The following is a 21,322-nucleotide window of genomic DNA, read 5'->3' as shown; positions in this document are numbered from 1 at the left end:
GTTCCAAATGAAACGGTGAGTGTGGAAAACATAGAGGTGGGGGAAGAGGAGGTTGAAGATTCGGTGGATGAGGCGACTAGGTTGCTTCAAGAGGAGGTAAGTAGACTTAGGGAAGAGAATGATGAGTTGAGGAGAGAAAGAGAAGACACTCAGGGGGGAGTGGAAACAACGGTACCAACGGGTAGTGAAGTGGAAGTGCAAAGCGAGGAACTTCCTCAAGCAATCGGGGCGAACCATGCAGGAGGCATTACCATGGAAATGGTGCAGGCTATGATCGAAAGAGACAGAGAGGCTAACCGTGCGGTGGAAAAGGAGAAACACGGCACAACCAAGAAGGTGGTGGATAGCCTAAATCAGAATCCACTTGTTGACTCAGTCTGGAATTCTGAGGTACCCAAGAAGTTCACGTAACTGTGGTTTGAAAGGTACGATGGAAAAGGAGATCCGGCTGACCATTTGCATCACTTCAGGTAGCACATGCCGCTGTGGCAAGAGGCAAAGTATGACGGACTCCGTTGCATGATGTTCCCTGCCAATCTGGAAGGGGGAGCATCCGATTGGTATTATCGGTTGGCGTCGCGGAGTATATAAAGGTTTGAGGAATTGGAACAAGCTTTTGTGAATCACTTCATCCATCAGAAGAAGAGGGTAGTTGATGTAGCAAATCTCTTTAATGTCAAGCAGAAGTCCGCCGAGACGCTTAGAGACTTCTTGTGTAGATTTAAAGAAGAAATGTTGAGGGTGGAAAATTTGGATGAGCGCACCGCGGTCATAGCATTCCAGCATGGATTGAAGCAAGGAACCCGGGTGCATGAATCAGTATCTAAGATCAAAGTTACCACCTTGCACGCTTTGTACTTGAAGGTAGAGAGATACATCAGATATGAGGACATTTTGCAGAGAAACAGTAAGGAACACAAGAAACCCGACAAGCCAGTGCACGCCGTGGCCGCAAAGGACAGGAAAGACAGGGACAGGGCCGCGGCAAGAGACGGGGGAACTTACATAGGGGAGACACAGAGAGCGGAGAGAGGCAGAGACCAAGCCCGAAGGGAATACAGGGAGAGAAAGCCTTACCGCAAAATAGACTTAACTCCACTGAACAAGCCGTTGGAGGAAATCCTGCTACTAATCAAGGGACAGCGGCACTACAAAGAACCGCGGAGCTCGCCTAAGGAGTTAGAGGGAAAGTCGTTTTGTGCGTATCATCAGGTCAGAAATCACGCTACCAATGAGTGCTTTGCTTTACAATGGTTAGTAGAGAGAATGATTGGGAGAGGACAGCTGAAGGAGCATGTCAAGGAAGTGCAGCCGATCGAAAGGGTTCCTGCCGTGGCTCGAATCCTGGGCACGATAAATGTTATTTTCAGTGGTGAAACGCTGGGGAGGAATGCCCACCGAGATAAGGTAAGGAAGATAGCTAGTCTACAACAGATAAATGAAGTTGTGAGTAATCCGCCGCTAGTTCCAGGAGGTGGCAAAGGGAATCACAGAATATAATTCACTCTAAAGGATCTGGAGTCGGTGAGCTCGCCTTATGAGGATGCGCTGGTGATTACCATAACGATGGGGAATTACATGGTGAAAAGGGTGCTGATAGACTGTGGGAGTTCAGTGGATTTGCTATTTCAGAGTGCGATGGAAGAAATGGGCATAGAAAGAAAGCAGATAAAGCCCTCTCAGACCAACTTGTTCGGGTTCAACAGTAGCATGACTGAGCCATTAGGGGAACTAGTACTATCGGTGACCGCAGAGCCGGTGACCACTTTCACCCGATTCCTGGTAGTGGATACTAACTCACAATACAATGCGATCCTGGGAAGAAAATGGATTCATAAGATGAAAGCAGTTCCGTCGACGTATTACCAAGTGATCCGCTTCCCGACGAATGGAGGGATGTACAAGATAAGGGGCGATCAGGTCACGGCACAGAACATCCACCAGGTGACAGCAAGGGGTCTGAGCCACGCACCTAGTAAAGAGGCGCCATAGACAGGGGACAAGCTAGCATAGCAATTATAGACCGCGATTGGAGAGAAAAGGCCGCTCGTCGGGGGCAAGACAATGGACGAGATTGAGGTCGTGAACATCGGGGTAACAGAGGAGGAGAAGTTTATAAATGTAGGGACCAGTTTGTCAGAGAATTGGAAAAGGAAATTGGTTGCCTTGCTAATTGAGAATAGCGATGTATTTGCGTGGACGATCGAGGACTTGGTGGGGTTGGATCCAGAGTTCGCATGTCATAGACTGCATATGCGGGAAGGTGCCTGCCTAGTCCAGCAGAAAATGAGGAGTATGAAGCCTCAGTATGCATAGGGAATCCGAGAGGAGGTGAAGAAGTTGAAAGATACTGGAATCATCCGCGAATGCAAGTTTACTGAATGGCTGTCGAACGTGGTAGCGGTACCGAAAAAGAATGTGAAAGTAAGAATGTGGATGGATTTCACAGACGTTAACAAGGAATGTCCAAAGGATTGTTACTCGATGCCATGGATAGATAACCTGGTGGACCGGACCGCGGAGTATAAGTTCTTTTCATTTATGGACGCGTCCATGGGCTACAACTAGGTGGTGATGTACGGCCCGGACCAAGAAAAGACAGCGTTCATAGTGGAAGGAGGAACGTACTGTTACACCAGAATGCCTTTTGGTCTAAAGAATGTGGGGGCCACCTTTTAGCGAGTGGGGGAGAAGATTTTCGAGACTAAAATCAGAAAGAAGATGGAGATCTATATAGATGACATGGTAGAAAAAAGTATAACTGAAGAGGAACATTTGGAGGGTCTGAAGGAGACATTCTCTATACTGTGGAGACACAAGCTGATGTTGAACCCAGAGAAGTTTACGTTTGGGGTAACATCTGAAAAGTTCCTGGGGTACATAGTCACATACCACGACATAAAGGTGAACCCGGACCAGATTAGAGCTTTCTTGGAAATGCCATCTTCGCAGAATGTGAAGGAGGTTTAGAGGCTGGCTGGTAGGGTCGCAGCACTCAATAGATTTATATCCAAGTCCTCGGGTGATAAGTGCTAACCCTTGTACTTACTATTAAGGAGGACGACTGACTTTCAGTGGACCAAGGCATTGAGAGGGCTTTTCAGGAATTGAAAGAATATTTGGGCAAGGCCCTGATACTATCGTGGCCAGGGCAGGGGGAGAAGCTGTATTTATACCTGGGGGTGCCAGAGTGTGCAATTAGTTCAGTGTTGATAAGGATGGTGGGCAAGACAGAGAGGTCGGTGTACTTCCAGAGCAAAACAATGTTGGACGTCGAAACAAGGTATAGTAGGATTGAAAAGTATGCCTTGGCTCTGATCTTCTCTGCACTCAAGTTGAAACCTTACTTCGATGCTCATTCAGTGGTAGTGGTGACCAACTTGCCACTCAAGCAGGCATTAAAGGTAGAGAAATCCGGGAGAATGTTAAAATGGGCTATGCTGCTTAGTTCGTATGACATTAAATTCCAAACCAGGACCGCGGAGAAGGCCCAGGCAATCTGGAGGCGGACCAAAACCACAACCCCCTAGACCCTTGGGACATGCAAAATGGATGGAGAGTCTTCGCAGACGGGTCCGCTACCGACATGGGTAATGGCATTGGGGTGGTGTTGGTCACCCTAGAGAATACTCGCCTAGAGTTATCAATGAAATTGGGTTTTACGGCTTAAAACAATGAGTCTGAATATGAGGCAATGATAGTGGGGATGGATTTGGCCAAGGACTTGGGTGTGCGTGAACTAACAGTATATTCTTATTCAAATTTGGTAATATGTCAAGTCAATAGAGGATTTGCGGCGCGGTGCCCTAGGATGGAAAAGTATTTAGAGGTATTACGGAGAAAGGCAGGAGAATCCGCGAAAGTCAGTTTTGCTCACCTAGGCCGGGGAGAGAATAGACACGCCGACGCCTTGGTGTATGTTGCCGCGGTACTCCCTGGGACAGAAGGTAGATCTATTGAAGTCAGGGTGCTGAGCAAACCAAGCACTGCAGAGGACGAGGGGATGTGTTTGACTATGGAGCAACAACATGGATGGATGGAACCCATCAAGAGTTACCTTTTGGGGATAGAAATAGAGGACAAGGGGGAAAGGAGGAGAATGGAACAGAGGTCACAAAGATATGTCCTTCTAGATGGTGAGTTATATCAGCAGAGTGTCAGTGGACCGCTCCTGAAATGCCTGGGACCACAGAAGGTGCAAGAGGTGTTGGGTGAGGTTCGCGAAAGAGATTGTGGAAGCCAGTCGGTCGGAAGGATAACCACTCACCGGTTGCTATCACAGGTGTACTTTTGGTCCCACATTAAGAGAGATACAACTGAGTATGCCCAAAGATGCCAGAAATGCCAGATCTTCGCGCCACTGATGCACGCGCCTGCAGAACTGCTGCACAAGGTCTTTAGCCCATGGCCGTTCGCTATGTGGGCATTGGATGTTGTCAGACCTTTGCCTATGGCCAGCAGGAAAAGGAGGTTTATGCTAGCCGCGACTGATTATTTTACAAAATGGGTTGAGGGTGTGGCTCTGCAGCAGGTGAAGGAGGAATAGGTGAGAAAATTCTTGTGGGAGAATATAATATGCAGATTTGAACTACCGCACACCATCATCGTGGACAACGGAACCCAGTTCACAGGGGGGAAGGTGAGAGCCTTCCTCCAAGCCTTCAAAGTGAAGCAAGGTTTTTCAGCCCCTTACCATCTAGAGGGGAATGGGCAGGCAGAGTCTTCAAACAAAGTGATCATGGATAACCTAAAGAAAAATCTGGAGGAACACAAGGAATGTTAGGCAGATGAGTTATATCATGTGCTGTGGGCATACCACACGACACCGCGGACATCTACAGGAGAATCCCCGTTCGCGATGGCTTATAGGGTAGAGGCAATGATCCCTATGGAAATGATGGCGTCAACAACTAGAACCAAGGTCGTGGAAGCAGGGGTTAATGAGAAAATATTGGCCCGGGAACTGAACCTTACAGAGGAAAGAAGAGACGCCGCGCGCATTAGACTGGAAGAGTACCACCGGAGGTTGCAGAGACAGTATAACAAGTGCGTAAAGCCGCGGAAGTTTAAGGTTGGCAATCGGGTGCTTCGGAGGGTGACCCCAGCCACCAAGGAAGAGACAGACGGGAAGTTGGGACCCAACTGGGAGGGACCCTACACCGTGGTGGATGATGGAATGTCCGGGACCTATAGGTTGTAGACGCTCCAAGGGGAGAGCATCAAGCGGTCGTGGAACATCAAGATGTTAAAGGAATTCCATGAGTAACTTTGTCGTTAGTGTTTTTAATTAAAGAAAATTGTATTTGCTTCATTCAAGCCTTGTAATGATATTTTGAGTTAGCTACTATGCTAATGAAAGCAATAGCAAATTTCCTCCATCTGATAAGTGTGCATCCGTTCATGTGTGGATTAGGCCAGGGGCAGCGGACAGGGGGTTCCAAACTCAATAGGAACTCTTAAGTCAACTTGGGGGCAAGCTGAGTGGCCCAAGCATACACAGCGGCCCTCAACATCTCCACGGTCAACTTAGGGGACACGCTGAGTGGCTCGGGCATACTCAGCGGTCCTCAACATCTCCAGGGTCAACTTGGGGGCACACTGAGTAGCCCGGGCATGCTCAGCAGCCCTCAACATCTCCACGATCAACTTGGGGGCAAACTGAGTGGCTCGGGCATACTAAGCGACCCTCAACATCTCCATGGCCAACTTGGGGGCAAGCTGAGTGGCCCGGGCGTACTCAGTGGCCCTCAACATCTCCACGGTCAACTTGGGGGCACGCTGAGTGGCTCAAGCATACTCAGCGGCCCTCAATATCTCCACGGTCAAGTTGGGGGCACGCTGAGTGGCCCGAGCATATTCAGAACCCTCAACATCTCCACGGTCAACTTGGGGGCACGCGGAGTGGCCCGGGCATGCTCAACGGCTCTTAACATCTCCACGATCAACTTGGGGGCAAGCTGAGTGGCCCGGGCAAACTCAGCGGCCCTCAACCTCTCCTTAGTCAACATGGGGGCAAGCTGAGTGGCCCGGGCATACTCAGCAGCCCTCAACATCTCCACGGTTAACTTGTGGGCAAGCTGAGTAGCCCGGGCACACTCAGCGGCCCCCAACATCACCAAAGTAAACTTGGGGGCAAACCAAACGTCCCCAATCCTTCTATGGGACGCTTATGACATGTGCAAGTGTCAGTCTGGAACAAGGCAATAAGTAAATAGGGAGGGATTGCAACACAACTACAAAAAGATGAATGTATTGATTGCGATGATTTTCCACCAAACGAGTGTTGAACAAGCAACTGAGGCCCACCGTGGTCTGCTGGGGCTACCCAGAAATCCAGATCCAGGGGTTATAACATAAAGTCAGATCATCAAAGATCACATTTAAACTGTGCATCATGCTAAGCTAATAGACAGAGAGAAATCCAAGTATGCTTCATTTTGAATTGCCCGAGGTGTCTGCTTGCAGGCCACCCTCCTCCACCGCTTCGGTGGATTCATCCACATTAATGGGAGATGTTGACACCCCAAGAGTACCAGCGGCTTCCATCTCAAGAGCAGGGGAGATGGCCGCAGAGTCGGTGGGAGCCAAAGCAGGAGACCGGTCAGGGAGAAGACGTCTGGCGGCAGTTAGAGCTTCCAAGTGATGGTTCAGTTCTCAGGCGATCTTCTTGTCGACTAGAGCCTTGAAGTGTTCAGTGGCATCTTTCAATGACCGCTCCAGGTCAGCCTGAGTGGCGGCTTTATCGGCCTCCCTCTGACTCTCCAGCTGTGAGGTGACGCTGGCCACATAGTTCCTATAGACTTGCTATGCGCGCTGGAGCTCCTTGTGATGATTGAGGGTCGCAAGACGGGCGTCATCTCTTTCCTTCTCGGTTGGCGTATTTCGCTTTCCACCCTACCGGCCCGTGGATCTCGGCCTTCATAGATTCAAACACGTCCAGGGTGTTGGTTAGCCCACGAATCACGTAACCCACGTCCAGGCTCAGCTGAACATAAAGGCAAAGTTAGAAAAAAAAGAGGTAAGCAGCAAAGAAGGAAAGGAAAAGGATGGGGACCATACCCTTTCCCAGCCCGTGTACATCGCAGCCCGATGGGAAGCGAAGGAGCCAGAATCCCCATAAACTTGATCCCTATGGAGATGGGAACTGAAGAAGAGGGACGCAGCCACTGCTGGATTATCTAGTGCGGAGTCGCGAGTGGTGACGTCGCGGTCTCTAGCCTTGAACTAAGGATGCCAGATTTCTGCAGGCCATGCGGGCAGGGGACCAATGGGGACTGCTGATAGGGTTATATACTAAAAACATTACTTTTGTATTAACTCTAATTCTTCATATTTCGAATGAGAATCATATGGGCAAATGTTATGCATATTATATATGTTATTAGTTATATATCCATGCATCTAATACTTTATGTTGTAAATGATATGGTGTGTGGTGACACACAGAAGATCATATCATCAATACCTTATAAAGTATAAGTAAATGTTCACAACTTAGATGGATCTGGACAAACCATTGGAACGATTGTAGTATAATCTGGTATTAGTCTATCTTGACTACAGGATTACACTAGTACACTTTGTGTGTATTGAACAGGACCAAGTGAGATTGTTTCTCTTTATACTGACTATATAAGAGAACAAACACCTCTGTTATTATGGATGTTTGTCCTCTTAATCCGGATATAATAACGGGCACTTACATGCATTGTACATTGCTTTAAATCATCAATGAGTGAGATTCATTTGTGAATCAACAAACTCGATGGATTGGGTAATAACATTGTATGTAAGGTGTGTTGCTGATTATAGAAGGAATTTGTGACCCGCAGGAAGTCGGGCTGATGATGTCCCCTTGAGGAGCTCATAAGGATTGTCATATAAACCCTGCAGGTAAATTTAATCCGACATGACAATGAGGTTGAGTGGTACTACTCAAGGACATAAGAATTTGATTAATGTAGTTGTCAGTAACTTAACTTAATCAACGGGCATTCGATATCTTAAACACTAGGAGATCAACGAGCATATAATATGGAGCCTATAAACGTAACACATAATTTGGGATTAGGGCGGTAGTGCAACAATGGCCTTTAGTGGAATAAGCCATTTGTTGACGGACTTAGGTTGTGTCTTATGGGTGAACATGGGAAGCCCAAGCCCGTCAGGAGGCCCAACCCTAATTTCTCCTCATGGTTTCTATTGTAGCCTATAAATAGAAACCCTTCTCTCCTGACCAAATTCACTATTCATTTTGATTGGAAAAGAGAGACAAAGAAAGAGAGAAAGAAAGGGTTAGTAGATCGTTGCCCACACAACGTCCATTCTAAGGATAGGAATACAACAAAAAATCAAGAGGTTGTTGATTTCATAGAGCTTGGATTCTCAGAGTTATCACAGCTGATTAAAAGGTATGAATTTCTAACCAAACTGTGAACACCTTTATTCCACTGCGCATGGTGTTTCGCAGTTCGTAGTCATTCGATACGACCGTAATGGTTCCTATAACCGCCTCTTTGCCGGTGCGGCGGGAGGAGACATGCGGTGATGCTGGTCGGGAGGTAGGAGTGGGGGCACTGGGAGAGGCGGTCTTGGCCTTCTTGGCAGGAGGGCCCTTAGCCGCTGTGTTGTTGGGCACCTCGCCATCAGAATCACTTTCCCAAAGCTTGAGTTTGGTAACATCTATATTGTCGGAAGTGCCTGCAAGGGGGGCAAAATCGTCTTCCCAATCAGCTATGGAAGAATAAGACCTGGGGATTGTGCCAGGGGGGATTGAGGAAGAGCCAACTGAGGGCTTACAAGTCTGAGAGGCGGCGGCCTTCCGGGCGAGAGCTTGGCTATGGGAGATCTTCATGGTATACCCGAAAGACCGATGGACTGGAGCCTTTACTTTCCGTCTTTTAGGGGGAGATGGTTTGGGTTTCCTCTCTTTGGGCGGGGGCAGAAGGTATAGAGGGCCGCGATATTGGCTAATGTCCTTAAGGGAAGGGTCTCGGAGGAGCAGACTCCCTTTGTCAGGGTCAATGCCGAGGGACGCCACCGGCATCCCGTAGAGCTCGCGGAGTCTGTTGAAAATCTCAGAGAAAACACTGGCTATCCCCTAGACTATGTCAAGGTGAGGACCACGTATGAAGCAAACAAAGCAACCGACTGCACTCACCGCGGTGGAGAACATGGGAATGCCTCAAGGACAGTTCAGGGGGAAGATCAGTGGAAAGGAAGTTCCCAGACACATATAGGGGTAGTGATGCCAAACCTTGTCAGAGGTGGTGACGCGGATAACAAACGACTTCTTCCGCGGACGCACGTAGAAAGATTGATACCCCACACTCCCAAACTTGGTGCTTTTCTTGATAAAATAATGGGAAGTAATGTCCTGAAGGCTAATCCGCAGGGTATTCGTTGTATTGTAATGGTTGGCGGCGTACATAATTCACCAAAACTTAGCGATGCCTTGACACGGCAGAATGTTAAAGTGGTTGCAAACTTCAACATCTAACAAGGACAAGGGGAAGCGGAGACCAGCCGCTATTTGCCCCACGGTTGCTACCAAAAACCCAGGCCGCGGTGGTACTAGATGGGGAAAGTGAGTGACCCCGGGCACATGTTCTAAGACCACGTCCTCAGGGATATCGTATGCAGCCTGCACAGTGGCCAAATTTAGTCTGCGATAGTGAGATGGAGGGGGAGGTAGCGCGGAGGATCTACTGGAGGTTGACGGGGTAGCGGCCGTAGGGGTTGACTCATTGGAAAGGGATTCTAGGTGGTCTGCAGAGGGGCCAGAAGATCCAGATTCGGCGGAAGAGCCGGCTGATCGGGAGGTCAGGGACGCAGATCTGGTAGATCTGGAAGTGGAGGAGCCACCAGACTAGGAGCCAGACATGGTACTAAAATGGAATGGACAGGACAAGAAGGGGGATAAGAGTGATGATGGGTACCTAACGAAGGGGAGGATGAATGAAAGACGAGAGAAAAGAGATAGACAAAAAAATAAATAATAAATAAAATAAAAAAAAAAAAAAAAAAAGAGGAAAAGAAATTTAAACTTGACCAGCGAACTTACACTAAAAAGGAGACTAAGGGGTGCATACGCAAACCTGAATAAGGAAAGCAATCGCCAAGTGGAGCGGAAGCGGCATGCAAGGGTAGCTTCACCGGTGAGAGCAGGACAGAAGCAAGGTACTCACAAGGAAGGAAACGAAAGAAAAATGGAGTGATGGAAAATGAGAAGGCAGGGTGTGAAAAGAAAAGTGAAGAGTTGTGAAGATGGAGGGGTGCATAATGAGGGTGTTTGGGTGGGATTTGATAAGTCAAGGGGAAAGTAATAAAAGGGAGCACGCATGTGGCAAAGAGGGCCATTCAGGGGTAAACGCGTGGCATCGCAAGAATCGAAGAGACAGGGATAGTTGGGCGTGCGCCGTAGGGCACATGCCTAGGGACGCATGGCAAGGGCTCGGAGGTCTAGGCAAGAGGTAACGTGGTTGTCAGAAGGGTTTGAATGGTTGATTGGTGACAAGACAACTAGGTAGGCTGCCAGCTGTTGAGTCTCGGCCGCGAATCCGTTTATATCTGCGGCCCGAGAGGGGGCATCTGTATCAGCCTATTTTACGACCACTGAGGTGGCATGCCAGCTGGCCCGAAGTAGAGTAAGAAAGTAGAGGCCTGAAGCACTGGATCGTGACCACGACACCTTGAAAGAGAACAGGCCGTACAAAGGCAAGTGAGAAAAGTGCGGTCAACGTCAAAGAAGTGGCAACTTAAAGGGGAAAGAACGAGGGGTACAGAAACGGGGACGCAGAACCCTTAGAGGACAGGTGTGCAAGGGTGGACCGAAGGATGGGAGGCAGATCAAAGGATGAAAGGGAAGGAGTGGTGATATAAAAAGAAACAGTGAGAAAGAAAGCAGGAGGAGAAAAAAAGAGTGAAAAGGGAATGAATAAAACCACGACTTAGGTTCTTAGAGGTGAGAATTTTTGTTCATACAGTTGCTTTACTAGATTTTGCGTGTGCCATACGGTACTCCCCTCCCCCCACCGCCCACACCCCAACCAAAGTCTGCCCAACCGAAGCCAAAAAGCTCAGCCGTATTTGTTGACTTCAATAATGATACAACACTCTTGTTCCACACTATTAAACGACCCACACCTCAGAAGCCCTTAGATTCGCCATGTCACAAGCACGGTGAAACTTGATAACCTTTTTGGACCATAGGATGGGGGCCCTGCCGGCCTCACAACACTAGAAAATATGAATTACACATTGGTTTTCAAAAATGCAACATTTTTATTCATTTACGCGAATTTTTCGGAGTAATACTAACGAACTATGATCAAAACTGCTTCAAACCAGAGATTCTGCTGTGTAATATTTTCCATTAAGCAAAAACATAAACTAGTATTACATTTCAAATTTCAAATGGTGGTTGCCCAGGCTCGAACTGGGGACTTTCGGTGTGTAAGACTGACGTGATAACCGACTACACCACAGCACCTCACATCCAACAAAAACAAATATAAAATATATGTAGATTTCACGTTCATTTGCAAGTCGAAATCAACTTGCCTTCTCAATTTTTTTTACCCCTAAAACCCAAACCACAAAGCATACTTTGTAGTACAACAAAGCTCAAACATCAGATGTGATAGATTACTGTGGCCCAAATGAAGAAAGAAAGTCTAATAAGACTCGGCCTATGGGTGCTATTGGCCCAGAAGTTGAGCTCAAAGACTCAAACATTTGAGTAGATTTTTTGTCATTGGACTTGGCCCATGTGTGCAAAAAATTATGAAGCCCAATTACTAAAATTACGTCAATATGTGATGGACTGATGGCTCATCAACTAACTCAGTCAAAAAAAAACTATGCTACATGGAATTTATTGGTGTAGTATTTCGACATCAGAGTGTGACTACAGCCTGACATACATTCATTCCAAACCATGTGCCTGTCAATTGTATATAAACTAAAATGGGAAGTTTTTTTATAAAGAACTAAAAAATCAAAATGATAGTAATTGGTCATAGTCTCAAACTGTGGAGGAATATATTTTGATCTTGTACATTCAAGAATATATCAAAAGTTTCAGTACATAAGAAGAAAGATTTGGTGTGGAAGTGTGGAACAATGTAATCCCACTTTTTGTTCTTCCCACATTTACAACAACAAGTACAAAAAACCCCCATATCTTCTTGATCATGGCCATACCCTTCAGTTCATTCCCAAAGAAGCTCCCTCATTACAAGGCCTGACAGGCCAAAATCAACGCCCTATTTTCATGCAAGGAAATACCACTTGTACCCCCGCAAGTAAGTTGCCAAAACTGTGATCCTTCTCATTTGCCGTACTTCTAAAAAATTATCCTGCCAATGGTGTGCTTTGATGCCAATGTGTAAGACTTTAAAGAGCAAAACTGATCGACTGCTATATTTCAAATCCCTCCTTTGGTTTATAAAATTCAAGAAAATGTCAAATAAGTCTAATTTATGTGAAATTAATTCAAAATTACCAGTTATAGAATCTTCGCCTCATTTCTTCTGCTGCACGTATATGTTGTCTTTTGTTCTCCCATGCCAACCTAAGCTGACCCCATTGTCTGCATTGTCCCAATCATCCAGTGCAAAAATGCGACAAAACTTACAGGTCTGGAAGACTAGATGAAAGAAACAGAAGGGCTATAGTAGTGCTACATTCAAATTCTCTCTCTTTAAGTTGGTCAAGGGTGAAAAAGAACACAGAGATGCTGCAAAGCAAACCCTGCAAAGGAAGCAGAATCTGCGCCACTTCATGAACCAACCAGTCAACAAATATGCTTTTGAGGACATAATAGTACTATGATCATAAAGAGAGTAACTCTAATATAGTATACAAGAAGAGAGCAACAAAAGTAGGTTCGGTTGGCTACAGATTTAGGCCTGTTAAAAGCTAATTAAGACAATGGCTGTTCTTCTTTTGGAATGTTGGTTTTGGGGATGTTTGAATTTGGGATGGTATTTTGAAGATAAGGTTATGGTTTGAATTACGAGGCCTCTTGAATCAATCAAACAAGGTGCGTTTGGGTTGAGATTGTTATGTTTCAGCAAAATTTAGCATACTTGAATGAAAGGGGGTACATGAAGGAGTTGGAATAAGTAAAACGGATAATCTGACTAGTCTTCAATGGTTTTCCTTGATTCACTAAGCAATCATCATAAGAAAGTCTTTTGAAGGTTCTTGGATTTACTATTCTTGCAGAAGCAAACCAAGAACAATGGAGATGGATATTTGAAGGCGCACAACCAGATACACAAGTGTTAACAATGAGAACTATGTACTGCGGAATTCCTGATGATGAATCTTTGCTCTGAGATATGCTTATGTCTCTATTTGTGCAGGTACCTGGTACAGAAATGTAAACAAACAAAATCCATTTGAGAAATTAAACAATGTAAAAAATATCAAATAAAAGTGGTAGATATATATAGATGTAAGAACATTTAAACAATTTTATTCTAGAAAATTAAAACACAATCATATATGAAAGTCAAACGGGGGAATATAATGCATTACCATGTATCAAAAGTTTCCTGTTCCTTGAATAAACTGCATTTGTATCTAGAGTTGATGGTGTAGACTGATTATCAGTTTGAATTTGATGAAGAAACATGTCTCTAGCACCTGTGAGAACACAAGTAGATGCATAACTACACCTTTGAGCAGATTTTCCAAATAATATAATAAATGTTACTCTTTATTGAGAGAACAAGGAAACATGTGAAATGCACTAGAAATATGGGGAAAAGCTAAATAGTGAGTATCAAAAGAGTTTGTACATGATCTGATATTTGTGTATAAAACAGTACCTGAGGAAGATTGTAGTCCAATATTGCAGCACAAAATAATAACTACCGTCAAGTAAACAAAGAAAATTTGAAATGCTCTCATAGTGCTGTTTGTGTTGAAGATGATAAAATGTTTCAATCTTGCACTTTGGCTTCTCACACTAACAATCCGCATATCCGGAATGAATCAACTTGCAAATTTTCAATGATGGAATAGAAGAATGGAAGAAGGGTATGGACAAGGCTTTGCAAATAGTGTTATAGAAGGCAGGCAGGGCTCAGGAGAGGACTAACCATATTTTCACTCTTGACATTCTTAAGTCACAAAGTTTCTTGAATTTATTCTAGCACATCCAAGATAATGACAAGAGAAAATAAATGCAGTATACTGTATACCAAAGGTGTTTTTCATACCCGAAGGAGTGAGGAGTTTACCTCATTCAATTTGTACGGCTATGTTGTCTGTTGTTTAATAGCTTAAACCACGCACTGTTTGTTTGATGGACAAACTAGAGACTGACCAAGTGACCATGATATCATTTTGAAGTTTAAACTTTAAACCAGCTTCTAGTAGTTGTTGACAGATTATTTTTTATTTTTTTAACAGATCATTTTAAACTACTGATATTCATTTTTATTTTTTGACAAAAAAATAGACATTTTTTATTTTGAAAATTATTTTTTAATTTTCATTTAGAAAATTGTCAAGGGAGCAAATGGCATCAACTTCAGTTTTTAGAACTAGAGAGCCTTAACTTGTCCTTGTTTTGGGTTTCAATCCTAGTTCAGGATTTTGGAATTGCCGAGTTCCGACATCTCAAACGCCAGAATTCTGACCAAAATTCAGAATTTACATTTTTCGACCCTTAGAGAATGTTATTTCGATTTCTTAAGAAAACAAAACATTATGGGTGTGTTTGGCAACCAGGATTTTAGAGTGGAATTCATTATATACCAAAATTTCAGAACTTTTTACTTTGGAATAGAAACCTTTTTGTAACCTATAGAGAATGATTTTATTTGGGAATTTTTACTTAAAATTGTAAGTTTTGGAAAACAAAACAAAGGAAAATTATATGGAATTCTAAGATTCACTTGGAAATCACGAGCTATGGTTACAAATGCCTTATTAGAGCATGCCCAATGGTACAGTACACTTAATTTTGAGTGTGTAAGTTGTTAAATTTGATTTTGCAAGAAATTGGTACGAAGGCCCATTTTCCGGTGAAAATCACTATCAGTAGTGTTTCTTTAAAATCATTCTCAAGGACAATTTTCGGGTGAAAATAACTCGTAAAGACAAATAGCCTGGATTTGAAATAAATATTTTCCGATTTTACTCTTTATGTCATTTTGGACACTCATTATTCATACATTATGTTGTTGTATGAACAATGATTGTTCATACCTAAATAGGTGAACATACTTCATACACTATGTTGATATATGAACAATGATTATTCATAGTTCATGTTGAGCTATGAGCAATCATTGTTCATGCCTATATGAACAGTCATTGTTCATACTCCAATATGTGTTCTTACCAATTATACATTATATTTAGGTATGAACTTATGAACAGTGATTGTTCATAACTCATGTTAAGGTATGAACAATGAGTGTTCATATGAACAGTGATTGTTCATAACTCATGTTAAGGTATGATCAATGAGTGTTCATATGAATAGTGATTGCTCATACCCCCCCCCCCCCCAACCCAAAAAAAAAAAAAATAGGTATGAACAATCACTGTTATACTAACAGTGATTGTTCATACCCCATGTTGATGTATGAACAATGATTGTTCGAGGTATGAATAATGATTGTTCATACTACAAATAAGTATGAACAATGAGTGTTCATATAAACAATGATTGTTCATAAATGATTGTTCATACTCCAAATAGGTATGAACAATGAGTGTTCATAACCCGCCCCCAAATAGGTATGAACAATCACTATTCGTATTAGCTCATGTTGATGTATGAACAATGATTATTCATACTCTAACAGGTGTGAATAATGATTGTTCATACTTCTTACTAACCACACATTATGTTGAGGTATGAATAATGATTTTTCATAGCTTATGTTGAGGTATGATTTATGAACAATGATTATTCATACTATATACACCAGGTTGTTTCGGTTGGGCCAAGTCGTTTATTATTTCGCTTCAGGGGTATATTTGACATTTCATCTACTCGAGCCGTTTTTAATTTCACGTCAAGGATATACCTGACATTTTATCTACCTGGTCCTTCTGAGTGATTAAAAAATAAAATTGGTTCTAAGAGCTACTTTTCCCCTCGATCTATCTTGGCCTGGAGAGTCACTCTGTGTTGATTTTGAGTGTTAAATGAAAGTAAGGAAACACACCTCTAAGGGGCCGTTTGGCAACCATTATTACTAGAAAGAATTATGTTTTTAAAATAAATTCTAACGTAAATATTTTTGAGATAATCCTTTATGGAATAAATGATATACCTGTAAAGGTGCGTTTTGGTCATGACCTTACGAATCTAGATGATTGGGGAAGATGATGTTATGACTGAGTTCGAATGATCGAACTGCCTATGTATCCAGTTTTCCGGTGAACTGGAATAAAGTCAGACGTAGTTCATATTGGAATTAAGTGATGGGATTAGAGATTGACAGAATGTGAGCATGGAGCTCTCTCTCTCTCCCCTCCCCGCTTCTTTTGTCTGGTCACCACCTTGTTTTTATATCTTCCGATTTTTTGTGCTTCATTAATTGCCTAATGAATGAGATCCACCTTTGGTGCTCTATTCATTGATGATCTTTAGTGTTCATGTGTAACTAAAGGTGACTTATCTCTTGGGTTGCCTGGTTGACCACGAACTAAGTGTAACATAATGATCTTATCAGCTATGGCTCTGGTCACTCGTTCTAGCGTGCTGGAGATGGTGACTTTATAGTTCGTTTAGTACGAGCTAATTGTCTTTGGTGATGGACACGTGTCTGATATTTATTTGACATGAATAGTAGGTACTTACACAACCCCCTATTTTGAAGTCACTGAGAGAATTGAAGAGACTTGAAAATAGACAGAAGATCGAGAACACGTGACCAGCACGAATATGTCTCATTTTGAATCCGGAAACGGCCTTGTGCTTCTTTTTTATTTTAATTTTTTTGTGAAATCATTGCGTTTCCCACCTGTATGTGTACTAAGTGGTACAATTTGGAGGTTTCTAACATGTAAGCCCCATTCATTGGCCTGGTATGTTATGGTATGGAAATGATCCTGAACTGATAATATCTATATAGGTCCTCAGTTAGTGAAGGATATTGTAGCTCAAGATAGCAGTTCAGGAGAGCATTCTGGACATAATTTATGTACTAAATTGATCCTTGAAGTATAGGCCCTCAATTAGTAAGAAGATTATAGCTTGAGAGAGCAGCTCAAGAGAGCATTCTAGTTCGAATTGCTGCACTGAATTGATCATAGAAGTATAGGTCCTCAATTAGTGAGAAGTGGTGGCGATGTGTAGCTTTGGAGCTCGAGTGAGCGTGCTGCTCAAGTGAGTGTTGTGACCCGAGTGAGTCTGATACTTTAGTGAGTGGTCTGCTCTAGTGAGCGTGCTGGTCAAGTGAGCGTTGTGACCCGAGTAAGTATGATGCTCTAGTGAGTGGTCTGCTCCATTGAGCGTGCTGCTCAAGTGAGCATTGTGACCCGAGTGAGTCTGATGCTCTAGTGAGTGGTCTGCTCCAGTGAGCGTGCTGCTCAAGTGAGTGTTCTGCTCTAGTGAGTGAGTTGTAAGTCTCTTTTTGAACTTGAATTGAGAGACTGGTTTGTATTGACACAAATAAGGTGACTGAATTGAATTTAACATGTCAAAGAGCGTAATAGCTGAATTGAACATGTTTAGATGACAATGACTAGCCCCAGTTCGAACATGGTTGTAGTTAGCCCCTAGTTTGGAGCTTGTTTGACCTGCTCTAGATTTGCGCTGATCAATGTAGCTAGCCCCAACTCGTAGTGTAATCGACCTGCAATAGGTCAAGTTGTAGATATAGAAATTAGTAGTATAATGGAAGGTGAGTAGTTTAGTAAAACCCTTGCATATTAGGCGTGAATGTCCTGCAAGGTGGCACTCAAAATGCTAAATGCCTGTAGGGGAGTGATATTCTCTATCCAGCACGCGCCTAACATGGTGGAAATGACGCACCGACCTATGGATCCAGGTCGCATCCATGAGCTAATAGAACGCTCTGAGGCGGGGTGTCGCAAAGACCACGCCGAACTCATTTGGGAAGTGACTCAGATAGCCCTTCCAGAAGCAATCATGACTAAAGATGTACTTGCATAAATCTTGGCCGTCGACTCATCGGGTCTTTGCCATAAGCTACTTGTACTGATTGCCACTCCACATCATTACAAGGAGACCTATGAGGGCCGGTTCTCACATGTTATCCTGATCTCCACCCCTCGTTTGGGACACCCTTTACACATGGTGGGCAAGGATACACTCTCAATGTCTATAAATACCTCTCCTATGAACTACGCCAGACCTAATTCTGCTCTCCCCCACAAAAACCAAGAGCAAGATACGTAGGCAGTTCGCTCTCAAGACGAACTCGGTCCATCCAAAAACTTATTCCAGTCCCCCATCGACTGTTTGTAAGGGAAAGCTAAATCACACCTTTACATTGGCGCCATCTGTGGTCTCGATTTCTTGAGAAACTACCTAACAAATCCAAACTCCATAAACCAAAAGTCTCAAGCCCACGAAGCATGGTAAGCCTCGAAGCTCAAGTCCAGAGTTTAGTCGGTCACCTAGGCATAATGAACGGGCACATTACCCTACTCCAGCGGGAAAAGTCTCCAAGTTAACAGTTTTTTGTTTTAATTTCTTTTGGATATTAGTTCGATCTAGTGCAGGTCAATCAAGCTCTGATGCACACTGGGGGCTAGCCACAAGCATCTCCGGACTGGGGCTCATTGTTGCCATCTAAACACGTTCAATTCTGTTATTATGATCTATGCATCTCCAAAATTACTACTGTTAGGTCGTACTAACTCTTTGGTGTTAGCTCGCATTTTGTACAGGTTCTTCAAGCTCCAAACTAGGGGCTAGCCATAGCCATCTCCGAAGTGGGGCAAGTCATTGTCATCTCAATAGGCTCAATTCAGTTATTATGCTCTATGCATCTCCAGAATTACTACTCTCGCATTTTGTACAGCTCACATTTTGTACAGGTTCTTCAAGCTCCAAACTAGGGGCTAGCCACAGCCATCTCCGAACTGGGGCTAGTCATTGTCATCTCAATAGGCTCAATTCAGTTATTATGCTCTATGCATCTCCAGAATTACTACTCTCGCATTTTGTACAGCTCACATTTTGTACAGGTTCTTCAAGCTCCAAACTAGGGGCTAGCCACAGCCATCTCCAAACTGGGGCTAGTCAATGAAGTTCCAAAACTGGGGCTAACTATAGTCACGCCAATTCAAGGCTAGCTATTGAGGACGATCTCCAAAGCAGGATGCCCACAGACTCACTCGGGTCACAACACCCAGCTGAATATAACGCTCACTTGAGCTCGAACGCTACATAGCGTCACCACTTCTCTCCCGTTGACGAGACCCCAGAGGTCGTCTCAGCTCCTATTGGCAAGACCCCAGAGGTCGCACCAACCCCTGTTGCCAAGATCTCCATTCCTGGGCCGAGAAACAATCACACGAGACCAGCTCTCGAGGTCGCTTCATCTTCTACGCCAGTTCAAAGATGAGGAAACCACTCCATTTCGGTCTCTGAACAAAACACTCTCAGGACTTCAAACGTGCTCAAGCACAAAACGCTCTCTTGAGCTCATAGGCTCCAGAGCCTCTCCAATTCTCGCTAGTTGAGGACCTACATCTTTAAGATCAACTCAGTGAGAACGCTCTCCGTGAGCAATACGCTTTCATAAGCTAACACGCTCTCCATGAGCAGAACGCTCTCTTGAGCTTACAGGCTCATAGCCTCTCCGAGTCTCGCTAGTTGAGGACCTCTTTGGGATCAACTCTGGGCGAGAACGCTCTCGAGCAAAGACGCCTCGGGGGGCTACCTACGCTCTCAGGAGCTTACAGGCTCATAGCCTCTCCGAGTCTCGCTAGTTGAGGACCTATACTCCTAGGATCAACTCTACGAGAACGCCCGGGGGCAAAGACGCCTCGGGGGCTACCTCACGCCGGTGGCGTAACGCTCTCAGGAGCTTACAGGCTCATAGCCTCTCCAAGTCTCGCTAGTTGAGGACCTATACTCCTAGGATCAACTCTGCGAGAACGCTCTCAGGAGCAGCACACCCTCAGGGGCAACCTACGTTCTCAGTGAGAACGCTCTTAGGAGCTTACAGGCTCATAGCCTCTCCGAGTCTCACTAGTTGAGGACCTATACTCCTAGGATCAACTCGAGGGAGAACACTCTCGGCTCGGGGAGAGCAAAGACGCCTCGACTCGGGGGCTACGAGAACGTGCTCGGAGGGTAACGCTCTCAGGAGCTTACAGGCTCATAGCCTCTCCGAGTCTCGCTAGTTGAGGACCTATACTCCTTGGATCAACTTCGCGAGAACGCTCACCGGGGAGCAAAGACGCCTCGGGGGCTACGCGGCGCTCGGGGAGCTTTGGGCTCGAGCCTCTCCGAGTCTCGCTAGTTGAGGACCTCTACTCCTAGGATCAACTACGCGAGAACGCTCTCAGGAGCATAATGCCCTCAAGGGCTACATATACTCTCGGCCGTAAGCGTAACGCCTCGGGGAGCTTACAGGCTCATAGCCTCTCCGAGTCTCGCTAGTTGAGGACCCATACTCCTAGGATCAACTCCACGAGAACGCTCTCAGGAGCAGCACACCCTCAGGGGCTACACACACTCTCGGAAAGCGTAACGCCTCGGGGGCTTACGGGCTCGAGCTCTCCGAAGTCTCGCTAATTGAGGACCTATACTCCTAGGATCAACTCCGCGAGAACGCTCTCAGCGAGCAACACGCTCTCAAAAACTTGTAGGGTCATGAGCCCCCTAAGTCTAAACTAATCGGACACTTACATCTCCCAGATCGCTCTCCCAAGCAATACTACACAAACATTAATGCTTTACGAGAGTACATCTCAGAAACAAGCCCCATAAACAGAGTAATAGCTACAAGCAATCAAGCAAAAATAACATTAAACATACATTTACCACGAAGCTACACGACCAATTTCAAATAATCAGTTCTAACCCACCGATCTACTGGGTTTACCTAGAAAATCCAGATCGGACCGGTGAACAAAGGGAGAAAAATTAACGAACTGCCACTTTCGTGGACACCCGGTTCTCAGATCAACAAAAATAACCGCCGGGCAAGCCTGAAAACACAGCTCTAATGTTTAACCCTCGTAGGGGCGAAGAACAGACACAATAACTACTAGATGAACCCAGTTTCTTACCAAGACAAAGAAGAGAAATCACCATCAAGGAGCCGCGACCACATGTTTGTCCTGAGGAACAGTGTTGGTCGAAGGA

The 21,322-nt window shown here is 44.7% G+C and overlaps 3 protein-coding genes across 3 annotated transcripts; 2 read left to right on the top strand and 1 right to left on the bottom strand.

Moving 5' to 3' along the window:
• The first annotated feature begins 1,566 nt into the window (after nucleotides 1–1,566).
• Nucleotides 1,567–1,992, top strand: LOC147480498 (uncharacterized). The gene has a single exon (XM_086578678.1). The coding sequence runs from the start codon at nucleotides 1,567–1,569 to the stop codon at nucleotides 1,990–1,992; it is 426 nt and encodes a 141-aa protein (XP_086434804.1).
• Nucleotides 1,993–3,811: 1,819 nt separating this feature from the next.
• On the top strand, nucleotides 3,812–4,546 carry LOC147480497 (uncharacterized). The gene has a single exon (XM_086578677.1). The coding sequence runs from the start codon at nucleotides 3,812–3,814 to the stop codon at nucleotides 4,544–4,546; it is 735 nt and encodes a 244-aa protein (XP_086434803.1).
• A 7,485-nt stretch (nucleotides 4,547–12,031) lies between these two features.
• LOC147480496 (TPD1 protein homolog 1-like) lies at nucleotides 12,032–14,239 on the bottom strand. The gene is made up of 3 exons (XM_086578166.1): nucleotides 13,839–14,239; nucleotides 13,546–13,653; nucleotides 12,032–13,374 (listed from the first exon to the last, which is right to left on the bottom strand). Exons 1-3 carry the CDS (start codon nucleotides 13,990–13,992, stop codon nucleotides 13,073–13,075), a joined length of 564 nt encoding a protein of 187 aa, XP_086434292.1. The 5' UTR covers nucleotides 13,993–14,239; the 3' UTR covers nucleotides 12,032–13,072.
• Nucleotides 14,240–21,322: the final 7,083 nt, after the last annotated feature.

The sequence above is a fragment of the Coptis chinensis genome, chromosome 8, assembly GCF_015680905.1.
Source record: "Coptis chinensis isolate HL-2020 chromosome 8, ASM1568090v1, whole genome shotgun sequence".
NCBI lineage: Eukaryota > Viridiplantae > Streptophyta > Magnoliopsida > Ranunculales > Ranunculaceae > Coptis > Coptis chinensis.
This window is presented reverse-complemented; position numbering and strand designations above follow the sequence as displayed.

Coding starts and splice junctions, on each gene's coding strand:
- LOC147480498 (XM_086578678.1), top strand. CDS start 1,567: ATGGGGAATTACATGGTGAAAAGGGTGCTGATAGACTGTGGGAGTTCA.
- LOC147480497 (XM_086578677.1), top strand. CDS start 3,812: ATGGAAAAGTATTTAGAGGTATTACGGAGAAAGGCAGGAGAATCCGCG.
- LOC147480496 (XM_086578166.1), bottom strand. CDS start 13,992: ATGCGGATTGTTAGTGTGAGAAGCCAAAGTGCAAGATTGAAACATTTT. Junction 13,654..13,838: donor TGGACTACAATCTTCCTCAG/GTACTGTTTTAT, acceptor GTGTTCTCACAG/GTGCTAGAGACATGTTTCTT. Junction 13,375..13,545: donor CAGGAAACTTTTGATACATG/GTAATGCATTAT, acceptor TTTCTGTACCAG/GTACCTGCACAAATAGAGAC.